General features: G+C 38.0%; 1 protein-coding gene across 3 annotated transcripts in view; it reads left to right on the top strand.

Moving 5' to 3' along the window:
• Positions 1 to 24,350, top strand: part of SCAR (wiskott-Aldrich syndrome protein family member 3 SCAR) — a 360,993-nt gene that overhangs the window by 268,189 nt on the left and 68,454 nt on the right. For all 3 annotated transcript variants that reach the window (XR_011017601.1, XM_067137453.2, XM_068225425.1), the window contains 2 exons: positions 536 to 689; positions 8,307 to 8,421. Coding sequence is in view for 2 of the 3 variants with exons in the window: in XM_067137453.2 (XP_066993554.1) it covers positions 536 to 689; positions 8,307 to 8,421 (269 nt within the window). In the remaining variant the exon portion in view is untranslated. The remainder of the gene's footprint in view (positions 1 to 535; positions 690 to 8,306; positions 8,422 to 24,350) is intronic.

The following is a 24,350-nucleotide window of genomic DNA, read 5'->3' as shown; positions in this document are numbered from 1 at the left end:
ATTTCTATGTTTCATTGCTGTCTTTCTAGCAAGTAGATTCATTATAACTCTTACCCAGAATGTGGGTTGTCTGTTCGATTCCCTGTCCTCCACTTCATTGGAATTTTAAGAATAACACACACAGTCATGTTGTAGAATACGGGTGATATTTGACAATTGCTAATGAATGTTTTAGCACAGAGTCTGCTATAGCCTGGTTGGTGGATTCAGGTGTTCTGATCTTCCTCAGAATTCCAGTGTTTAGTCCCTATGGCACACATCATTTTTACTTTTTGCAGTGCTCGACATCATATTTTTTAAAAATTCAGCTACATTTTTAGGTGTGAAAATGATATTTTTTTACACAACAGAAAAATACTGGGAGACATAAGCCACGGGGCTTTAGAAATGTTTGAATGGTCTTTGTCTTTGTTATCAGCATTATTGCACTCCTAGTTTTTTATCATACATATTTTGTAAAATTTTCAGTTCCTCAAATGATGTGGATATTGTAGAGACATTCTTGGATACTGAACTAAATTATTTTATTTTTTAGTTTCATTACAAGATATTCACATGAGGAAGGCGTTCAAGAGCTCTGTGATATTTGATCAGCAAGTAGTTTCTCGGGACACGATGCCAACTGCCATGCTGGAGACATATACAGGTTGTGATAAGCCACCACCTCTAGACAAGCTCAATATGTACAGGTGAGAAAAAACTTGAGTTCTGCTTAATCTAATCTAGATTTTTCTATTGTGCTGTCACAAATTTGTTCAGACTAGCAAAAAAATCTTGGTGTTTCTCTGTAATCATATCTGCAGAACGTGAGCAAACACTCTTCCCCTTTCTAGTGTTCTTTCTTTCTTTCTTTCTTTCTTTCTTTCTTTCTTTCTTTCTTTCTTTCTTTAGTAAATAATGAAATGTTTTGTTTAGGTAATGGTGAAACTGTGAACAGGTCTTCTACTCTGCCTGCTTCTATGAATACTCAGAATTGCCCGTTTGTATATATTGCTGAAATCAAATCACAACCTATTGTTGGTTTTTTGTAAATTTACAACTTATGGACTTATTGGACTGTTGACGTACTAGAATGGAAGTGGGGTTTCCAGTTAATTCCGGAAATGTTCACGGATGGTTTCTCAGATTTTAATTTTTTTTTTAAAGAAGTGCTATTGTTGGCAAGCAGATTCATTTTCATTTGGTACAGGATGCAAGTCAATACTCATACGAGAGCGAATCAAATATAAACAGGAATTATTTTTAATTTTTTTTTTGCATCGACCAAAAATAACACACACATTGAGATCACTTTTCTACATAGTGTCTTGCCTTCGATACACATTTTCTCCATCGGATTTGTAAGTTTTTGATGCTGTCCTGATAGAAAGAAGAGGGACGTGTGTAGAGCCATTTGCGCACAAACACTTCTACACTTGCATCATCATCGAACCACTGTCCTCCTAGGTCGTATTTCAGTGGTCCACCGAGCTCGATAGCTGCAATCGCTTAAGTGCGGCCAGTGTTCAGTATTCGGGAGATAGTGGGTTCGAACCCCACTGTCAGCAGCCCTGAAGATGGTTTTCCGTTGTTTCCCATTTTCACACCAGGCAAATGCTGGGTCTGTACCTTAATTAAGCCCACGGCCGCTTCCTTCCCACTCCTAGCCCCTTCCTGTTCCATCATCGCCGTAAGACCTATCTGTGTCGGTGCGGCGTAAAGCAACTTGCAAAAAAAAAAAAAATAATAATAATAATAATAATAATGTGAGTGGTCCAAACAAATGCTAGTTGCAGGGCGATAAATCTGGACTATACAGAAGGTGTTCCAGAGGTGTCCAGTGAATTTCCTCCAGTTTTTCCCCATGCTAAATCAGCAGTATGCGGCCTTACATTGTCATGGAGAAGAAAGGCGTTTTGGATCGGTTGCCGGCGTCGCTTGTTGCGGTACACAGCTTTTGCTTCATCCAAAAGGCAAGAGTAATATTTCAAATCATCATCAACATCTATATCATCTGATGGCCAGGTCATTTTCCGCCATATCCACAGGGAGTAGAAGCAGCCTACATCAACCTACTTAAGGACATATACGAGTCATCTACTGTTAGTAGTGTGAAGACTAGTATAGGAAAAACAAAATGGTTTAAAGTTGAAACTGGTCTCCGACAGGGAAGTGTACTATCCCCCATACTATTCATCATAGTCATGGATGAAATTCATATGAACATTAAACAGAGATTGGGAAGACAGGCAACAAAAGCCATGTTGTTTGCAAATGATGTAGTGGTAAGAGGTGAGGATGAAACAGAAGTGTAAAAACAAGTAGATGCATTGAATCAAGAGATAGAAACATTTGGGATGAAAGTAAGCACAGAGAAAAGTAAAATAACAGTGATGACAAGAGGAAGGAAGAAAGAGGAAAGATAAAACTGAATGGTAAAATTCTGGAAGTGGTTAAATTTTCAAGTACTTGGGAAGTGTGGTCACAGAAAGTGGAAAGATAAGTGAAGAAATTGGGAAAAGAATACAACAAACAAACAGCTTCTACCAGAGTGTAAGGGTTGTTTTGTGGAACCAAGATGTCCCGAAGATATGTAAGAAAGTATTATGTTCAACCTGTTATGAACCCATACTAACCTATGCAGCTGGATCGAGGACTACAACAAAACGAGAGGAGAGTAGAATACAGGCAACGGAGATGAAATTCCTAAGAAGTATCAAGGGCAAGACCAGAAAGGATAGAATTAGAAATGAAGAGATTAGGAAAAGGACAGGAATTTTGAAACTTCAAGACAGGATAAAAACAACAAAGCTAAAATAGTATGGGCATATGATGAGAATGGGAGAAGAGAAAGTGCCAAAAAAAGCTTTTTCAGAGAAGTTAACAGGAAAGAGACCACAAGGAAGACCCCGAAAGAGGTAGACACATTCAGTGTGGGAGTGCATAGAGAAGAGGGGAGGAAAACCAGAAGATGTACTTAAAAAAGGAGAAGAGTGGTGGAGAGACAGGCAGCGATATAGGTTCTTGATTCACAACCCGATCCGGGAAGCTGGAAACGGGAAATGAAGATGATGATGATGGTAATAATAATAATAATAATAATAATAATAATAATAATGATAATAATAACAATAATAATAACAACAACAACTAGTTGAAACCCGTCAAGACATGACAGTCAGTGGGGTAAATATTTATTGAACGATTTCCTTATATACGTTATTCCTTTATTTCATTTTTTTTTTTTTTTTTTTTTTTTTTACAATTTTCTTTACGTCACACTCATACAAATAGGTCTTACGACGACAATGTGGCAGGAAATGGCTAGAAGTGGGAAGGAACCAACCATGGCCTTACGTAAGGTACAGCCCTATAGCATTTGCGTGGTGTGAAAATGGTAAACCATGGAAAACCATCTTTAAAGCTGCTGACAGTGGGGTTAGAACCCACTATTCCCCGAATGTAAGCTGATAGTTACGTGATGCATATCCCGCAGCCATTTGTTCAGTGTGTTCTTTGTACAGTTACCTTTTGGCACCATTGCAACTTTAAAATATCGCTCTCTTGACATAGCAACATTTAATTGGCCATCTCTGAAAACTGGCTGAGGTAAATAGAGACCTACACGTCCCTTGAGGTTTATTTGATCCTAATACAAAATGTCAAGCGAATTGGAAATATATGCTTCTTGAAAGAAAATGGAAATGTTTTATTGGATGTTGTTTATCAGTTTGTGAGGTTAGAGCTTTATCTCCTCTTAATATTTCCAATTATAAACTAATGTGGTACATGCTTTTTAGATTTGGGCCCTAATCTCGTTCCCTTTAGGAGCCATTGGCAAACGTTCTGATTTCTAAGGAGCATAAACTATTGTTCCAATTTTTTGAGTAAGAATATGTGGAGGCATACCATTAATTCAAAGGAATTCAAGAACTGTGCAGGAAAATGAATTTGCTAGCTTCAGTATTGATCTACCCCGTGTGGGTGGTGGATGCAGACAAAGAATACTCCCGTGGTATTCCCTGCCTGTCGTAAGAAGCAACTAAAAGGGGCGACCAAGGGATGATGAAATTAGAGCCATGAGAATACTTGTGAATAATACCATTACATGCGGAACACCATGGGTCAACATTACTTGCGACTAGTACCACCTATGATAGTACCACTTTATGAGAAACACCATGGATCTATGTTGTTTGTGATTAGTGCCACTAAGTGAGAAACACCAGGGGTTTGGCTGACACCCGTGATTAGTACCACTATGTGAGGAACACTGTGGGCTGTGTTGCCTGAGAGTAGTACCATTATGTTAGGAACACCGTGGGTTTGTGTTGCCTGTGGGCATGTGTCATACACTGTGGGTCTACATTTCCTAATGATTGGTACCACTATGTGAGCAACACCATGAGTCTGCGTAGCTTGTGAGTAGTACCCTTATGTGCGAAATACCATAGGTGTGTTACATGTGAGTGGTGCCATTGTGTGTGACATACTGTGGGTCTGCATTACCTGTGATTAGTAGTATCATCATGCGAGAAACACCATGAGTACGTTACCTATGATTAGTATCACTACATGTATAGGAGGAACATCATGGTTCTGCTTTAGCAGTGATTCGTACTATTATGAGGGGCCAGTGACCTGGATTTTGGACCACTTTTAGACAATAAGCACCATCCCAGTAATTAAGGCATTGTGAATTGGATCCACTGATTGGGTTTTGTTTCATTATTATTTTTCGTCATCATTCATTTTAGATTCTAGTCAGTGGGTACATTTTGAAGTTTTAATTTTCATTTTGTTGCCCCTTGTACCATTAGGGGTCGATGACCTAGCTGTTAGGCTCCTTTAAACAACAAAACTCATATTCATCATCATCAGTATTGATCTGTTGATGCTAGTGTATAGTTTTGAACTACCGGGTATAATCCCAATGACTCTCAAATTAATTAAGTATGGTAACTTTTGAGAAAATGATATCATCTCGTGCAGAAGTAAACGTTTTGCTATAAATTTCAATCATGTATGCTAAAATTCTGGCTTGTAGTTCAATAACAGTTGATCTGTCACCATCTACAAAGGGGCAGTTGCCGTTACCGATTTCTTGCAAAAAGCAGCAAATTAAATTTTTCTGTGGTTTTGTGTGCATAGTTTTGTGTAAGCAGCGTGTTTTAAAGAAGGATCAAAGACGAGACTATTTAATACATTTATAACTAAATAATTGTTTGGCGATAAGCATGTAACAAAACAGGCAAAAACCTTTCTGAAATCTCCCCCAAGAACAATAATTTTCCCACCAGAAGGAATGGATTGTCATATTTTAGAAGATGATTCACACACTTTAATGAATGACTGACTATTTGCCACTAGGGCTTTATCCCATATTGAGCCGTGCTAATCCAATATCGTCAACTGCTTTGAAATTTAATTGTAATCCAGGCACCGAACTCTCATTTAAAGTTAGAGGAATTTTAAATGTAATGTGCACTGTTCAACTGCTGGGAAGCAAACTAGCGACTGTTCTTGTCCATGAAGTACAGCTGATCAGTAAGACTCTGCATGTGTAGCTGCCCCTGTCCACCTCCTATATCCTTTCACCTGCTCATCACCCTCACAGTTCAGGCTGTCTTGAAGTATTGGAGAGTGCATTGACCAATGAGAATGTGGCATTTTTCTTTAATAATTGAAAAATATATGGCAGGAAATTTTTATGTTTTTAAAGACTCTCTGCAAATCTACAGGCCAAGAGCTTTCGTCAGAATGCTTTACGATGTCAGTCGGTTCAGCAGTTTTCTCAAAATCAGTGTTGCAAAAATCAGCCTAGTGTTTTAAATATATAGGCTAGTTATCATCATCGTCATTATTGGAGCACCAAAATTTAAACTCCTATGAGTAAACTACAGTGTATCTTTGACCTAGCCAGGGTGGGGAGCCTGGCGTGGCAGAAGGTTAATGGACTGATTAACCAGCTGGAATCATGCCAATTGCAACGGTATTGCATTAATTGGCATTCTATGCTGGAGTGGAGAGCAGTGTGGATTTCATTAAGATAATTTCCAAAGTTTAAGTAAATGGAATTAAACATAAATGTTTATACATTTCTAAATATATTTGAGTGTGATTTGATAGAATCTGATGATGTTCTTTCAAGAACGAAACATTGCATTCTATTTTATAAGTTTTTTTTTCTTTTCAGGTATAAGTCCATTACAATACTTTTTTTTTTTTAGATATTTACCAAGTGAGTTGGCCATCCGGTTAGAGGCAAACAGCTGTGAACTTGCATTTGAGAGGTGGTTTTTCCGTGGTTTCCACATTTTCATGCCAAGCAAATGCTTTGGCTGTACCTTAACTAAGGTCATGGCCACTTTCTTCCAATTCCTAGCGCTTTCCTATCCCTTAGTTGCCCTAAGACCTATCTATGTTGTTGCAACATGAAGTCAATTTAAAAAAAATTAAATTTGTTTATTCAAAATTATTTTTGACAGACTGAAGACCCTAACACTTATTTTTAAAAATATAAAAAATAGAAATCTGTGATCGCCTCAAGCTCCTCTCCACAGGTCATAACAAAAATACATGTTTGTGCAGCACCTTGAGTTTATTCCTTTCCTAACTCAGAAAACTATATTATGAATTATTGTAATTTAGTGTTACCACAGTTCTGCAATGGAATCTCTCACGAGTGGACATCTAAAGGCATGTCTAGGAACTCAGTTCTTAAATGTGCCTCTGTAGAAGTATTAGAAGGAAATATGGATGATTTGGGGATCAGAAGTTGACATTCTGGTACTGACAACAGCTGCCCTCAGTGTTGTTTCCACTCATGTTCTCCATTCCTTATCTCATTAATAAATTATACTTTGTTGTGAAAAGTACTCTTCATTGAAGTATCAACTAAAGAAGCAGAATAGCAGACTATGATACTAATTGGCTGGCTCTGTGGTCTAGGGTTAACTTGCGTACCCTTACCCAGAGAACTTGGATTTGATTTCCAGCCATGTTACCGATTTCTACTTGATCTGAGGGCTCGTTTGTTGTCCACTCAACCTATATTACAGTTGAGGACCTATCTGACTGTAAGTTGGTGGCTCTGGTATAGAAAGCCAAGAATAACAACTGAGAGGATTTGTCATGCTAATGACGCATTGCCTCGTAACCTGCTGACATTTGGGCTGAGCAGTGGTCGCTTAGTAGCTAAAGGCCCATCAGGGCTGTTGTGCCATTGGAGGAGAGGGATCATACTAGTAGAGCAAACTACTGCTTTGGGCTATTACAGCAAGAATAATTTAATTAAAATCTTTAAAACTCTTCAGAGCTTTCAGATAATATTAGTTTCTTTAATTTTCAGTTTTGCATGTTTTTCTATCACTTTCATGTGATGCCACTGAACAAGATATCTAGAAACTTAAAAAATACTGCCTGCCATGCTAAACACCTCTCCTAGTTAGCAACTATATCTCTTGTTACTATGTGAACCTGGTTATATGTTACATTTTACAGCCCTCGCTTGTATACAAGACTAGTAATTAAGAAAATATATGTGGTGTAAAATGGATTTAAATATGCAAACATTGAATTGAAAAAAACAACTAGCAGCTAAAGTATGTAAGCCTTGTAGGCAACTGGAATTACAGTTCTTATTTAAAATGTAATTTTTAAAAAACTACATGAAATACTGTTATTCAGTATGAAATATTCCTTTAATTCATGTTAGCAGGGATACTTGTTTTTTTAAACTGAACAAGTTGATTGCGTGTTGTAGACTGTATAGTTGTACGCTTGTATTCAGGAGGTGGTGGGTTTGAACCCCACTGTTGGCAGTCCTAAGATTATTTTCTTTGGTGTCCCATTTTCACATTGTCCCATTGTAATTTAGGCCAAAGATGCTTCCTTTCCAGTCACAGCCTGCCTCTTACCATCACATTATTGTCAAAAATCTTCCAAGTATTAATGAGACAATAAACCATCATGGTATTTTCAGGTGTACGATGACAAGATTATTAGCCCCTCATGGGGTTACACACCAAATAAACAATAGTTTGTTCTCCAATAAGGGTTGCTCCTTACATTGTACTAGTTCTATTTTGCTAATAATTATAACATTTTTTGCTGACGTATGACTTAGTAATTATAATGATATTTTTAAGATAATAGTCCACATTTATTTATATCAGAACTTGTATCAGAACTTTTGTATAAAATTCCATTGATTTTTCTTTAAATGGGTCTTGTAATAAAATTTTCAATGAAAACTGTATGATTATGATATGTTAGTAAGATTTGTTTTAGCCAACAGCTGTTAACATTCTTTCACTTGTTTACAGGGAAGACGGTAAGGATGGTCTCAAGTTCTACACTGATGCCAACTACTTCTTTGACCTGTGGCGCCAAGAGATGCTCAAGGATACGGAGCGTATGATGCATGACCGTGGCAAGAAGGTGAGTATGGGATTTAATCACTTCAAATTGCAAATTATGTACAAACTATGCAAGTTCTAGATGACATTATTGATATAAAATATCTAATTGTATTCTCTTTCTCTTTTCTCTCTTCCAACGCTTAAAATTTGTTGTAAAAATAAGTCGTCATCATATATCCTTGTACCAGGTTTTGAATTTGGTGTAGACTATTCATTACACAATGAAATACACAGTGAAGCAGCATATAAAGAAACTGGTTAGGAAAATAAGCAGAGAAATATCTTTGTTTCAAGTGAAATATACATTACATCTCCTGGATTGGGGAACATTTTGATTTGAACCAGCTGCAGCAGCAGAAAATATACAACTTCTTGAACAACACTGATATGTAAACCTCTATGGAATTTTCCAAAGTTCTTTCATGTGATCTTTTCTCATTTGCCCAAGTAAAGCATTTTTCTTATGCATAGACTATTTCAATGTACCTATTGTCTACATTTCATTTTAAGATACTCGCTGAAATTCTTGCCACCATGCAAGTCACATTTGGCTTACTTGTCATGTGTACCTTGTCTCCTATGTAATCCCTTTCACCTTTCTCTTGTAGAAGAAATGTAAGCAGCCAGTTTTGTTGCTTTCAATTCAGACATTGTTCCCTGTTCAAAATTGATCTCGTTATTGCAGAATCCACGATATCTCAAATAAATAAATTATTTAAATATTATTAAATAAAATATATACTACATATATTATATTTTATTTCATATATAAAATATTATTGATTTATTTATTTACTTATTTATTTATTTGTCTCTTTGATTTCAATATTTTTTCATTCTATTTATAGTAAAGGAGCCTCCATGGCTCAGACAGCAGCGCATCGGTCTCTCACCGATGGGTTCCGTGGTTCAAATCCCGGTCACTCCATGTAAGATTTGTGCTGGACAAAGCGGAGGCGGGTCAGGTTTTTCTCCGGGTACTCCAGTTTTTCCTGTCATCTTTCATTCCAGCAACACTCTCCACCAGGGGGGCTCATTCCTGACTCCTGGACTTTGCTTCCAGTGTAACGTTGCCTCATGCTTACGTCACGTGAAGGTCTCCTGTTGGCAGCTGTTGCGCTGAACGATAAGGAACTCACTTTCAGTATAGGTCTATTTTTTGCTGTGGCACAATGTACTAATTGGGGATCGAAAACAACTGGTGTCTTGTACCATAGATTTCCAAAACGTGAGGAGATTAGGCAAGTGTGCGTGTTGCGCTGTAAGCGAAGTGACATATTTAATCCTGATAATGCCAGAGTATGTTCCATACATTTTGGTCAGGAGGATTATGAACGAGTTTTGAGAAATGAACTACTGGGATTACCGCAGAGAAAAATCTTGCGGGCAAATACTGTTCCGTCTCTGTCCATTGCAAATCGGCATGGTGATAAAGCTTCGTGCTCAACCACTAGCACCGTTCCCAGCCAAACAGCAGAGCAGAAAGGCCTATCTGTCTACTACTTTTCATACAATATTTAATGATATTTAATATTTAATAAATACAATATTTAATAAACCGTAATAAATTTGACCAGCTACGTGGAAGTATGAATAAACTGATTCCGTCGTGCTACGGTATTGTATACTGGCTAGGGTAGGTGACTTTCATTTAGAAGTCTTGGGTTCGATTCCTGGTACTGGAACAGTTTTTTGAATCTTTTTACTTTGTTCTGTTGTTTGCCAGCAGAACGATTTATGTAAGAACACCGAGTTACGACAGCATATTAACTTACAACTATTCATACACTTCGAACGTTTAGTAGTTAGGCTTCTTTTACTTAACTAATGTAGTTTTGATTTTATATATGTTTAAAACGTGATCGCTCATAAAGGATTATCTTCATTTTACAGATTTCCAGTGATAGAGATTTGCATCATGAAGTTAGGAACGTGAAGAAGCAGACGCGGTCAACATTAGAGACTTTGTCACCAAAGAAAAGGAAAGTTGACCAGGCGACTAGCACTGAATCGCTTCAAAATGAGGAAATCTTAAAATTCTGTAAGCGGGTGGAGATTTTGGAAAAGGAAAACACGATTTTAAGACGAAGGGAAGCTGCTCTAAGGAAGCTCAAGGGACTTGGGTATCTAGTCTCAAAAAGACAACAACCGTCTCCGCCGAAAGAGAAGAAGAGTGCACAGAGAGAGGAAGTAGCTAAGATTCTGTCCAAATGTTTTACGCCAGGGCAGATTCGAGGTCCCGTGGGAAGCACTAAAGGAGTGAAATGGTCCTCGGAGGACATAGCAAATGCTTTGTCATTGAGATCGCTTTCCGGAAAAGCATATGATTATTTGAGGAAGTGGAACATTCCTTTATCATGTCGGTCAACCTTACAAAAATGGATTCGGCGCTTTAAATGTAGGCCCAGAATTTTAACAGAGGTGCTATATCTGTTGAAAGCCAGCACAGTAAATTACAAGGAGTCTGAAAAGATCGCGGTTTTGACGTTTGATGAAATCAATATAGATGGACGTATTTCATACGATTCATCTGATGACTGCATACTAGGGCCTCATAGCAACGTCCAGGTAGCGATGGTTCGAGGGCTCTTTGCTGCATGGAAGCAATCCATTTTTTATGATTTCGACGTGACAATGACGTCAGAGTTGTTAAGAAACATAATTAGTAAACTTGAGGCTTGTGACATTCATATTGTAGCCGTAACTTTGACATGGGGGGCAAAAATTCCGAAGTGTGGCAGGAACTAAACGTTCACAAGGACAAGAGCTTTTTTGCCAATCCAGTGGATGATCAAAGGAAGGTGTGGGTGTTCTGTGATGTACCCCACCTCTTGAAATGATTGAGAAACCACTTTTTAGATGAAGGTTTGTCATTAGCTGATGGTTCAGTATTTCAGAAGAAGACAATAGAACACCTATTACAAACTCAAACAGGGGGACCTATCAACTACACATCATATTAATGAGGCTCATCTGAGTGTAACAGGCAGATCCCGTCAGAATGTGAGAATGGCTGCACAGTTATTTTCCAGGCACACAGCTCTCTCAGTGCAGTATACTTCAAACAAGGACGCTGAAAGCAACTTCATCGAGCTAGTCAATGACACCTTCGACGTTTTGAACTCCAGGGTGCCTAAAGATGAAAAGACTAGGAGTGGATACAGTTTAAACATAAGGAGCCAGGAAAATACTCTTGAAGCGCTTCTGGAGGTGATTACACAAGTGAGATTTGGTAAACGGAAAACTTTACTTCCGTTTCAGAAGGGATTCATAATATCTATAAGCTCTCTCTTAGGACTTTTTGAAGACATGAAACATGCAAGTATGTCTTATATTTTAACTGCCAGATTAAACCAAGACTGCTTGGAGAATTTCTTTTCACATGTCTGTGGCCTAGGAATTTTTTATAGCAATCCGTCCCCTTTTGAAGTTCGTAACAGAATTAGACTTCTATTACTCACGGGGAGTAATGAAATTCCTCTCTCCTGTAGTGTGTCAGTGGAGGCTGAAAATAATTCATCGCCGAGTGATCTGAGTATTTTTTATCCTGATGCTGATAATGAGGAAGATTTCTTGAGCTTCGTAAGTAATGAACTATGTATAGATGTTTCTGAGGGGCCGTTAACACCTGTACCCTTAGATGAACAGGAAGAAACGTTGGAGTTGTTAAGGATGGAAGACTTGAGCCAGGACTTCGATACTGAGGACGTAAACCAGGATGAAATTAAATACCTTGCAGGCTACTTGGCATTCAAATGTCACTCTGTTGATGACAGCTTGGGTGATAAAGGTGAAATGTTTACCTTGCCACAGGCAGTGTCTCACAACATTTCAAAAGGAGGCCTTACTCCTCCAACCGAAGAATGGTATCAAACAGTTACGCAGTTTGAGGTACTGTTTGGCAGTTTTCACTTGATTTATATTTCTAAATGTGAAAGAGTAATGCAGACTTTAGCTTCTATAATTAAATCAAAATTTCCAGAACTTGACGAGAATATTATATCGCTGTACGTCAGAACTAGGTTGAAAGTCGGTTCCGATAGCTATTGGATTTCTTTATGCCACCTGCTGATCTATGTCAACAAGTGATCCAAGAATCTGAAAACCCTGAGACCAGAAGAATCTTATATGCAGAAGAGCTAAAGGTAAGTATTGACAATCATTAATCAAGAGTGCAGTAAGAAGGCCTTGATGACTGGCAGATACCAGAAAGGAAGGGTTAAACATTCTTCACTTAAGAGACCTAGTGTTCCCCAACAAGAACCTTAATGGGTCAGCAATAAAACAGAAGAAACTGCAAGATATTATCTCCCTTTTGAAGTCCATCCCAACTACAGTGTGTGGATGATGCAGAGGGTGAGAGAGAGAGAGAGAGAGAGAGAGAGAGAGAGTGTGTGTGTGTCAAATTTCTTATTTTGTACTGTGTCAAGTGTAATTCTAAAAGGCAGGTAAAATCATACCTTTATTTAGTAGAAAATATTATTTCTGTACTACTAAGTACTCACTATGCTCGTTTTGATGAAGTATTCTAATAAAATGTTATATTCACCTATTGCAAATTAATTGAATACATATATTTTTACTGTCATCCTTTTATTTACTTAATTTCACTGATATTTTCAATCCAATTTACTTGAGTATTTGTAGCCAGACAGCCTGGTATGTTAAGAACGTATTCCTAAAATATAAAATGCCTACATCGATTCAGCATTTTTCTGCCCTTAAAGAACCTTGAATGCCTTTATCCCTAATGTTTTCAAAAGTGCGGTAGGCCCTTCCTCCACCAAGTCCTTCAATTGTTATTGAGCATAAAAGAGATTCCTGTCTTATTAGTGACCCTACAGGAAGGTTGAAAGTCGGTTTCACTTACAATGCGGTCGTGAAAATTCAGTATTCATTGACTTGGCCCTCAACGGGCAATTTAAAACGCACTCTACAGTGTGATTGCAGTAGTGCCAGACCTGTAGCTTAGATCCTTTCCAACAGAACAAAGATGGCGTAGCCCACCATAGCTCAATTGGTAGAGCAACCGACGCGAAATCGGGAGGTTGTCGGTTCGGATCCCACTGGTGGTTGGCCATTTTTGATCTGTACATCTCTCCAACACGCACTAAATGTACGTAATACGACCTAATAGGTTGAAAGTTGGTTTTGATTACAATGCTGTCGTGAAAATTCAATATTCATTAAATCTTATAGTTAGTTGAAATAAAATTTAAGTGGGCTAAAATGGATTTATTATTAAAAAATTTGAATTTAATAGATGTGAGGCATCAAATCTAAGAAATTTGACATTAATAAAACAGACGATGGAAGTTTGATATAAATGTGAATAAAATTGAGTTCAGTTAATGTATATTGCCATTGCTAGAATAGAATCCAATAAAGAATAAAAAGAGAAAAACCTGAAAATTACTATCGGATTAGAAGTAATTCTGTTGGTCGGTTAACTTGATCCATGAAGATCCAGTTTTCGTGATCGGACTCTGAACTTTTCCTTAACTATGGTTATCCACCGATTATAAAATACCATGTAGGATATCATCAACCATCGAATGTACCCTTAATCGAACCAGAACAACCTCTGATTATACTTGAACCCATTATTATACACAATAAAGGAATTTACCTCACAGGTTAACTTGCTCCTTGGGAAGACATGGTGCTCCAAAATTCAAAATTATCAATATCTAATCTCTCTGTAAAGAAGCATGATCACACCATGTTGTGTAACAACCAGACACCCAGAAATGAAGTTATTTTAATAATTAATTATTTCAAATTGTATGAAATACTGTTTCACTGAAATGCAATATTTATTAAATAAAAAGAAACCTTGAGTTTACATTTAAGTTAACAAATAAATAACTTTCAGGTTATGTTCGTTTATAATAAACTAATCTGAAATGAATAAACCAATAAGCACGGATATCTGAAAATTAATCTTATCACCTCACTGAATAACAGTTAAATTGATTCAGTGTGACCATTTATGAAGGGGTGTCGACAAAGAAAAATAAATGAAAAGAGTAATGTCAATGGAGGGTGTCATAATTATTATCACCAGGCTATCAAGAGCAACTGATGTGACCATCTATAAACAAATGGTCTTCATTAAAATGTGGACAAACATTGTTCACTACAATAATCATTACCACTTCTGTGGTAGGAAACAGAAGTGAAACATCTCACTCATATAAACGGAAGATTTGTTGTTTGGTTCAGTGATCATCATCATCATGATCATGACCATTGGAGAAATGTACTACTTGAAAACTATGATCAATACTGTGAAAATCCTCAGTCTGTTTCCAGTCATTTGACTGGGTCAGAAATGGAATGAATGAAGCCCTATCTTGCGGCGAGGATAGAAATTGTGCCAGCTGCCGAAGCCTGTTGCACTCCTCTGGGGCAATGGTTAATGACTGACAGATGAAATTAAATGATATTGAAGAGTGTTGTTGGAATTATAGATGACAGGAAAAACCGGAGTACCCGGAAAAAATCCTGTCCCGCCTCCGATTCGTCCAGCACAAATCTCACATGGAGTGTCCGGGATTTGAACCACGAAACCTAGTGGTGAGAGGCCTGAGCCACCGAGGCTACAGTCAGTACTGTATGATATGTTAAACATTTAACTTCGGTAATAAAATAAGCTAACACACTGTCATTCCAGACTAAACTAAATATTAACTATCACTGAAATAAACTAACCATTGGTCATTAGGTACTGATCATTGCATCCTAAAATGACTGTGTAACTTGAATAATAATTAATCACTGAAAATAATTAGGTACTGATCATTGCAGACTAAGCTGACGATCTAAGATTGATAACAACTATCATCGAGATTAAACTAACTTTGTAAACTAATAATCTCTCCAAGGCCAGATGTTAATTCATTGTTATTCATAAAACATGGAATAATGACATGATAAACTATTCTTGCGTCCTTATGTCTCTTAACCCTAGATTATTCTAATATTATTTATAACAGTTTATCCCTTGTGGTCACCTATCAACTCACCAACTCATCAACTGAGTCAAAGCCACACTCACACGTAATGAAGCAAACACTAACAAAATCACACAGATTAAATCTCACAACGAATGTAACATATCCTCGAAACCAAATGAGAAGTGGACCCATTTGATAGCTAACAAAATTCCAAATATTAATTCCAATATCAACAAAAATATATACATCATCTTCCCAGTCTTATCTATTGTCCTCAACAAATATTGCAACTCAAACATCCTTTAATCTCATTCAAATCCCAAAATGAAAGTGTCACAACCAATGTAATTCCCGTTACAATTCACTCAGATTTACAGAATGCTAAAATGCAGTACCAAACTTTTGTGTCCATCTCCAACAAACTTAAGGAACAATATTTTATTTCAAAATTCCCAACTACTGTCTGTCATTGGCCCGCAGTTCAAGCTATATGCTCCCCCTTCACTAATGGGTCGATTGATTTCACTGTCCTCGCACCTGGCCATCTAGCTTAACTGTAGTAAATTTTTTACTAAGAAATCACTGTGAAACAAGCCAGATTTCTCATTCACCTTAGGTGGAATCATTCTACTATGTTTCATGACATCTAAATATCTGAGATTGCATAGTGTAATTTGCATTATTGCCTTTCTGCTAAATGGCACAATACACTCTCAAGCCAAAACCGTTTCGCTTGGAATCCGAACCACGTGTATCATAAATGCCGCATCTGGCATTCCATTATATATTTCCACGGGCAGTCAGTACTTCCTGGAAACCACTTCAACATCATATCAGGGGCCTTCTTATCTGCACAGCATGAATAACTAACTCTACGGGGCATTCAAATCTTCCCGGAGACAAATTCCACTCTACCTATTTTCTCACATATTTTCAGCGGTTCGTTCTTTCCTCATTCAGCGCCATTGGCTCTAAAATACCTAATTGACTTCAGATCATTTTTCAAACGGCCATATTATGACCTGCATTAATTTCACATATTACATTTAACATCATGGCTTATTTCAAATTACTCAAACTTCTCACTATCTCATGGAAATTATGACACGACGCTAATCCTGATTAAATTTAGGCTTATCTGATAATGACAAAAAGAAAATTTTCCCAACACTCAAAATACTTTTCTATTATTTATTTCACCCAAAAAATCTCCACACATGAATTCTCAATAATGGACTGTAGCCAATCTTTTACTGATACCTTCATGAACTATATTTACGACCCTCATGTGAGAATTAGAGATTTTTGACATCTGACTTTGCACACAATATTTCTACCAATGACCACACAAGCAACATCTTGCCTCACAAAGCACTCAATTATTTACACAAACAAGAAAAACAAACAGCAAAATATCAGCCTGAAACTTCAACCATTCCTTTATATGAAACATGACAACACATAATACAGGGTGAACAAAAAATGCCGCACTTGGAGGTCGGCATGCGGTTCCTCATCGAAATTCATGACAAAAGTTTTTCTTGCAAAACCTAGTCCCACCAATAGGTTTAATAGAAATGCGAGTTAAGAAACGAGGCTCTGGCAAAGCTGTAACGGCATGCCGTGTGGCCAAGCACAGGTTGCATGAGCTCGGCGCTCTGCCGGAGCTGTCTCATTAGCTCAGTGAGACAAGGTAATGCCATTAATGCCGGTTGTGCGGACGCACCCATGTTCGAGTTGCATTTGCGCCAATTTTTTTTTCAGTTAATGTATCAAATTGTATCTAATGAACACCTCCACTATGCAGTACACTATGTTCTGTCTTACCGTTACAGTTACCTTTATTTAAATATTCAAACATAACATGTTGTTCTTACAGGCGTAAACAATCACTTTGTTTCGTCCATGGCACAAATAAAGCCAATACGTAGAACATAATAGTGGATACAGTAACATCGTCTCTATCCAATGCGGTACAGGGAAACACAATACAGTACAGTAGGTAGGCTACACTGGATTGCACATTATGCTATGCACAATAATTCCATAGTGTGCGTGTGACATCCAATCTTATCTTCACAGAGCCGGAATGTACACTTACAAGCAAAGTGCACTTCACAGCAGATGTTCAAAGCGACCACCTTGCATTTGCAAACACTTCGCCACTCACTGGTGCATACTTTGCCGGACCGTACGCAACACACCTGTATCCACCATTGCCGATGCAGCATGCAAGCAAGTTATTAGGTCTTGTAAATCCATGGGTGGAGTACCAGAAACATGTTCCTTTAAGTGTCCCCACAAATAAAAATCTAGTGGGTTAAGGTCCGGGGAATGTGGAGGCCAGAACATTGGACCTCCACAACCAATACATTTCCCTGGAAACGCTTCATTTAACCAGTTACGCATAGTCATTCCAAAGTGTGGTGATGCACCATCATGCTGAAACCATAGCTGTCGCCGAACACCAAGTGGAACGTTTTCTAAAGCATTAGGCAAAGTATTGCCCAGAAACATATGATAGCCTGGCGCATTCAACTTGTCTGGCAATAGGCAAGGGCCTGAAAGCATTCCTCCCACGATTCCAGCCCACAGGTTTATGCCAAAGCATGCCTGAAAGCCACGTTCACAGGTGACATGTGGGTTGTGGTCAGACCAATAATGGCTGTTGTGATGGTTGAAAATACCTTCCCGAGTGAAGCTACATTCCTCACTCCATATCCCATTCTTTATCAAATGTTTGTTATCTTCAACTTGTTGCAGAAGCAATTCACAGAACTGTACTCATTGAATGCGGTCTTCTGGCCGGGTGTTCAGTTAACATGTAATGATATGGATGCAGTTTTTTGCCGTGAAACACATCAACAATCATTGTTTGAGATATCTGGAACTGCCTTGCGATATCACGGGTACTTCGCCGAGGTGATTGGTGAACGGCTTCAAGAATGTCGTCCTCTGTTTCTGGAGTACGTCCAGTCCTTGGATGACCTCTGTCCACTACTTGTGGACGTAGATTACCAGTTTCCCCGCAGGTGTTGCTCAAGGGGACAAAAAACATTCTTATCAGGATGGCGCCTTTCAGGGTTCCGTGCTGAATACTCACGAGCAGCAGCAGAAGTTTGGTTATCGGATGCACCCAACACTAAAAACATATTGATGTATTCGCCGTTTGTGTACTCCATCAGGAAGCCGTCCTACATGCACTTGACAGGACCAGTTATGGTTGTGCACTGCTTGGTTAGTCGACTCATGCATTCGTTTGAATGGATCACACTGTCATGTGTTCGACTATTGTTATGTGACAACAGGATGTCATGCTTACAAACACAGTTACACAATGGGAACTAGGGACCTGACATCACACGCACAAAAGAAAAAACAACCTGATGTAGATTCGAGCCGTAGCTCCATGGTGCATGTGGGTTTGATAACCCAGCCGTCTACTCAGAGAGCTGCGACGCCGGGTACGTTAGAGCGGGATGATGCACGTTTCTCTATTACATTCCGATGTGCTGCAGGATGTGACAGTGTTGCCAGCTTCTCGTTTTCAACTTGTTTTCCAACAGCACCAGATCCGATTTGGTTATAGAAACTTTTGTCTTGCAATGGGATGAGGAATCGCATTCGACCTCCAAGCGCGGCATTGTTTGTTCACACTGTATACTTAGATAACATAGTTAATGTCACCAACCTTGTTTGTTGAATGATGGACGCTATCAGGCGAGGCAGTCCGCCTGTGCTTATATCTCTTACCCAGCCATGTCACTGCACAAGGACGACATATCACAAATTCTTCTTAATTAATATCACACTGATAATTTACACTGTAATTTATGATTTAATAATACCCATACAATTTATTGTAATAATTATTTATACAAGCAAAATATTTTCTTCTGTGATGCACTTGAATATGTCTATCACTTTTTCTTATTTTATTTGGCACTTTGCAACGTATATCTTATTTTGCACTTCTTATGATTGATATGCAATGACCTAGAATTATCATAAAAATCAGACAGATAAGTTAGCACTTGTTCATGTCTGAGATATGCGTAATTCTATTGCGTCACTCATGACAACACCTACTTACCGTATTTACACTTTTAATATTCTTCTCTGTTACTTGGAAACAGACTGGGGCTCTTATCCTGCACCCAGGATTAATATCACACCTTTCACCAGCACTCGATATGCAATTCCTCACTTCCGCACAATAATTATGGATCATAGGCGAACGCAGACCCTAACTGGCAAACTGATGGTTGCAGAGTGAATGGCTGACATTTGCTAACTTTGTTGTCTTGTGGGTCTCATTTCTGTAATTAGTATATCCATAATGATCAGAAAAATTTGGGGAACACAAATTTCCTGGTCTCATAATTTTACTTTGCCTCTAAAAGGTCTAAATGCTGAAGTGTGGGTTGGATAAATAATTTTCCCCCACTATGATGACGTACACGCGTGGTCAGATTTTCCCCACGGTTCTATAAAATCTTCCTATCTTTGGCCAGAAGAGAGTTGATAATATGATCATTCCTTCTAATATACTGGGCGTTCCACTGTGCTATTCACTGTTAATTTATGTATGGATAATCTCTTTTTTTAATTAGCCATGGATATTCTTGAATCCTTATGAAATTCTCTCCTAGGATCTTGCATATCTGGATTCATTTCCTGCCTAAAGAGATTGCAATCCTGCCTCAAAACTCTTTCGCCTGGTAGTTATGAAGTAAGAAGACGACACAGGGTGTTTATCAAGTGATTATACGAAATGGATGCTCTGTCTGCAACAATGTAGCTATTGGCTTTGGTGGCTAGTAGGTTTAGGGGTTCCTTAGATGACTGTGAATGATGGGTTCAGTGCGTATACCTACTGTTCACTTGATGTTCTCCAGTAAACCTGAAAGCAGTAGCCCTGCGAATTTGTACTTTTCCTCCAGTAACGTCCTTCAAAGGTTTGAAACTTAAAAAATAACCTTCTTCATTTCAAGTACTTCAAATGATTTTACCACATGGGAGTATCTAATGGACTCCATCCAGTCTTCTGGTGCAAAATATACTGGGTTTTTCTTTTCAGCGTTTTGATCATTCCAAAATCTGCATCGCAGGGAAGTAGGGTATGTCCCGGCACAAGGAACTGATGCTCTATTACTTTAAACCACTGCATTTGAACCATTTAAATAAAAAGGCTCATGATCACAACATTCTTGTTCTGTCCTGCACAAGAATTGCTATCTTTTTCTTGACTGTTCTTTTCTTGCTGCATTAAGGTTGTTTTACTGCTACAGCAACATTATCCTTTATTTCTTGGACTCTGTTGGTATGTTTGCCTCTACCAACCACTTTTGAAGTGCATTGCAGATCATTTGAACCTTGTGCAGCACATCGTGCCTGTTTGGCAGAAATATAAGAAATTTTAGAAATATCAAACCTGTTACAAAATGCAGTCTTGCATAACCTAACATCTGAACTGTTATTAGGATTTCTGATTTTGTACTAGACTTCTTGTACACCTAGATATGTCTGCTTCAGTCCTGTCCTTTCTGTACACTCATTTACGTTGATGATTCTTTATTAATCCAAACAATTATCCCAACTGACTGTTACAATCACCAAAATTATAGTATTATTGTAATATGTGTTCCTTCTCTTCATTTGTTGTTATTTTGAGTCCACACCATTCTGATGAGCAACATTGTTTATTTTCACTAGAGGCCTTCTTCCATCCAACCTTACCTTTTCTATTTGTGTACTGTTTCCCCTCGTCTAGGCCTGTTACTTCTATTGTCCTTCCACTCTGCAGGATGTCTCTGCCTTTTCTGTGACTTCTTTTCACACAAATTGCTGCTTATATCACTACTGTCCAAATTATTTTCACCAGGACTTATAGAACCACTTACTAACTCAGCCATGTTTATTTGCTGGAACATATGGACAAGAAGTAGTATAATTGAAGCTAAGCACAAAGATGACATCCTTTCAGCCAATCCTATTGAGCCTACTATCCACTTATGCAGTCATTGTTGCTAATGTTGGATAGAGCCTTCTTCCACCAAGAAATGAACAGTGAACTGATTCTTCACTTCTTGATTGAGAAGAATAATGAGAATGGGCCAACCAAGTTAAAAGAAAAAAGATGGAAGGGTGGGATAGCTACCACGCCCTTCAATTTTGTCAGCTTACCTTATTGAGTCTTAAGTGAATAGGCACCCTATGTCCTCGTGTGCATCAAATTCGTCACACTCTCAAAAGTTGCTTGCAATCGTTGAGCGTACTTCACTGTGGTGATCAGTTCTCATCAACTCTCACTTATGATAAAGCCTAGCACGTGGGCTAAGGTTTCTTGCTCATTGCATCTTCTGCAGTAGGTTTTGCCATGTCTTTTTCCCAGGAGAGATCTGACAGCAGTTACCTTACAACTCATTTTGATTGCTTCTGTATCCCATCCTTCTTGGCAGTTGTGTTTGCTTTATAAAAACTAAAATTCGTAAAAATATACTGTTTCAACATGAATTGCATCTAGAAATACCTGGTATTTATGTGCTAAAGTAAATTTGTGTCCTCATCGCGAGGTGGTACAGTTTTTCAGGTACACTTCTCGTGAGGAGATGAGCTCCATGTACCATATACTAGCCCTCCTGCCATTCTTAAATTTCTGGCAGTTCCTGGAATCTAACCCAGACGTCAGAGGACAGCAACTAATAACACTAACCATTTTGCTATTGTGGTGGACGTTCATGCGCTAAGTGCAAAGGAATTGTTATTGTTGGAATTACACAGTAGGATAAGAGGTTTTGGTCTTCAATAACAGTTGGACACTGTTTTGTGTCATGTACATTCTACCCTCAAATTCTGTCCAGCTCCATGGCTAAATGGTTAGTGTGCTGGCCTTTGGTCGCAGGGGTCCCGGGTTTGATTTCCGGCAGAGTCTGTAATTTTAACCATCATTGGTTAATTCCGCTGGCACGGGGGCTGGGTTTGTGTGTTGTCTTCTTTATTATGACTGACAGGTTGCCTACGGGTGTCAAATCACAAGATCTGCATCTGGTGAGCTAAACTTGTCCTCGGACACTCCCGGCACTAAAAGCCATACACCATTTCATTTTTACCCTCAAATTGATGTAGGAATTTCTCCAGCTGTACCAGGCTTTGGAAAACTAACATGCTTCCCTATCCTTAGTTTTTGGTCACTGTAATAGATTTACATATAATTCTATAAGCTGTAAACTACTATTATTTCTGTTTAATATTGTTCTAAAAAGGAAAATCAAACTTAACAGTGGAGAAAGGTGTTGGTAAGAGAATTCCCTCTAGTACAGGTTTGTGTTGTTTCGGCATTTTATTTATGCCAATGAAAAATACATTTTAAAAATAAACTTATTCTTTATGTTTAAATAGGCCAAAGTTGATTAAAGTTGTGGGTTTATTTTTTACTTCTTTGTTTTATCATTATGATGAGGATCTGACATTCTTGCAGTGTTTACATGCTGTGTACATCCTGTTTTGTCATTGACTTGTCATTTTATTAATGGAACATAAATGCCTTATTTACTCATTGAGTCATTGTCATATAGTTTGTGTAGTAGGTCATGGATAATTTTTATTCAGTACTTTTCTATTTGTAAAATTGTGCTGTTTCAGCTGTGTTCACTTGCTATGGTGTTGGAAGAGAGAATTTTCTGGCTATATATAATGTTTACAGTGTCAAAAATTTATATTTTCTTTTGCTTATTTAACTTGTATGTTACTGTTTGACAAAAATGTTATGTGTTTTCCATCTCTCGTAGCAATTGCCGTTAGGGGGCACGCGTTATGAGGCAAGTGTCGCACAGCTCTGTAGTGTGTGGACTAACAAAGCACTCTGGTGTGGTTTGCTGTGACTGGGCGTGAAAAATAAAATAATAAGCTCAGTATTGTTTAAGCCCTATAATCTAACAGTGTTAGTTACCATGTGAGTGGGTTTTCTGTAATTTAACCTTTAAATATGACCTGGGTAGGGTACGTATGTAGCTGTGGGATTAGAAGTCAAGGGCCTTAGTATTCATTTTGTTATGTCTCTTATGTATTATTTATGTAGTTGGCTGCCAGTTTCTTTCTTTTGCATATTAGTGACAATTAGGTTGGGCAACTACAACATATATATCAGTGGTATCAGCTGCAGAACTGAAGAGTAAAGTTATTCGTATTGGACAGTTGCACATATAAGTGATCTATGCATAATTGCTTTCTGCAGAGGTTCTCCCATGAGATATTTCTCTATTTAATTATCAACCCCTTTTCATACATCTGGGTTGGATTTCTTGTTTTTGTAGGAAAGGGTGTATCCAAATACATAAATTCTTACCTGCCTGCTCTGCAACTCTACCTGCTTAGTAAAGCTAGGTAGGAATGGTATAAAGTCCGTTAATTCAGATGGAAAGCAATGACTTAACAGAAAAGAAGAAGAAAGGGGATCCGTACTATCTTCTCTAGTAGATAGATGATCTATGCAAAATTTAGACTATATGGTGTTCAGTTTGTATGTTATCATGACCAGTATTCTTATAAATTAAGTCTCTTCTTTCCTCTTTGTTTTCCTTCCTTTGCATTACTGGACTATTAAAGCTGAGATTTAAGAACTTGTATAGCTTTCACCTGCCTTCTTTATTAGGAAGAAATGCTCAATGTATTCTTCAATCACAAAAATGGAAAATTAATGTTAGTGTTGTAAATATCACATATATTGTGAGACTTACAGAAAACTTTGACATTCTGGATTAATGCAGATGTAAGGAATGGAAGGAGGGGAACCAAAAATTCTTTTCATGCAAGACTACTGTCGATTTCTTCCCACTCCTGGCCTTTTCCTGTCCCATCTAAGACCTATCAGTGTCGTGTGACTTAAAAAATATTACGCTCAGAACAAAGTGCAGATTATGAAGTAAATATTTACATTTATTTAAAATTATGCACTAATATTTGAATTCCTCGAGATTCTGGAATCGTG

The sequence above is a fragment of the Anabrus simplex genome, chromosome 1, assembly GCF_040414725.1.
Source record: "Anabrus simplex isolate iqAnaSimp1 chromosome 1, ASM4041472v1, whole genome shotgun sequence".
Lineage (NCBI taxonomy): Eukaryota > Metazoa > Arthropoda > Insecta > Orthoptera > Tettigoniidae > Anabrus > Anabrus simplex.
The sequence above is the reverse complement of the archived record's forward strand: the minus strand, read 5'-3'. Positions and strand labels throughout refer to the sequence as shown.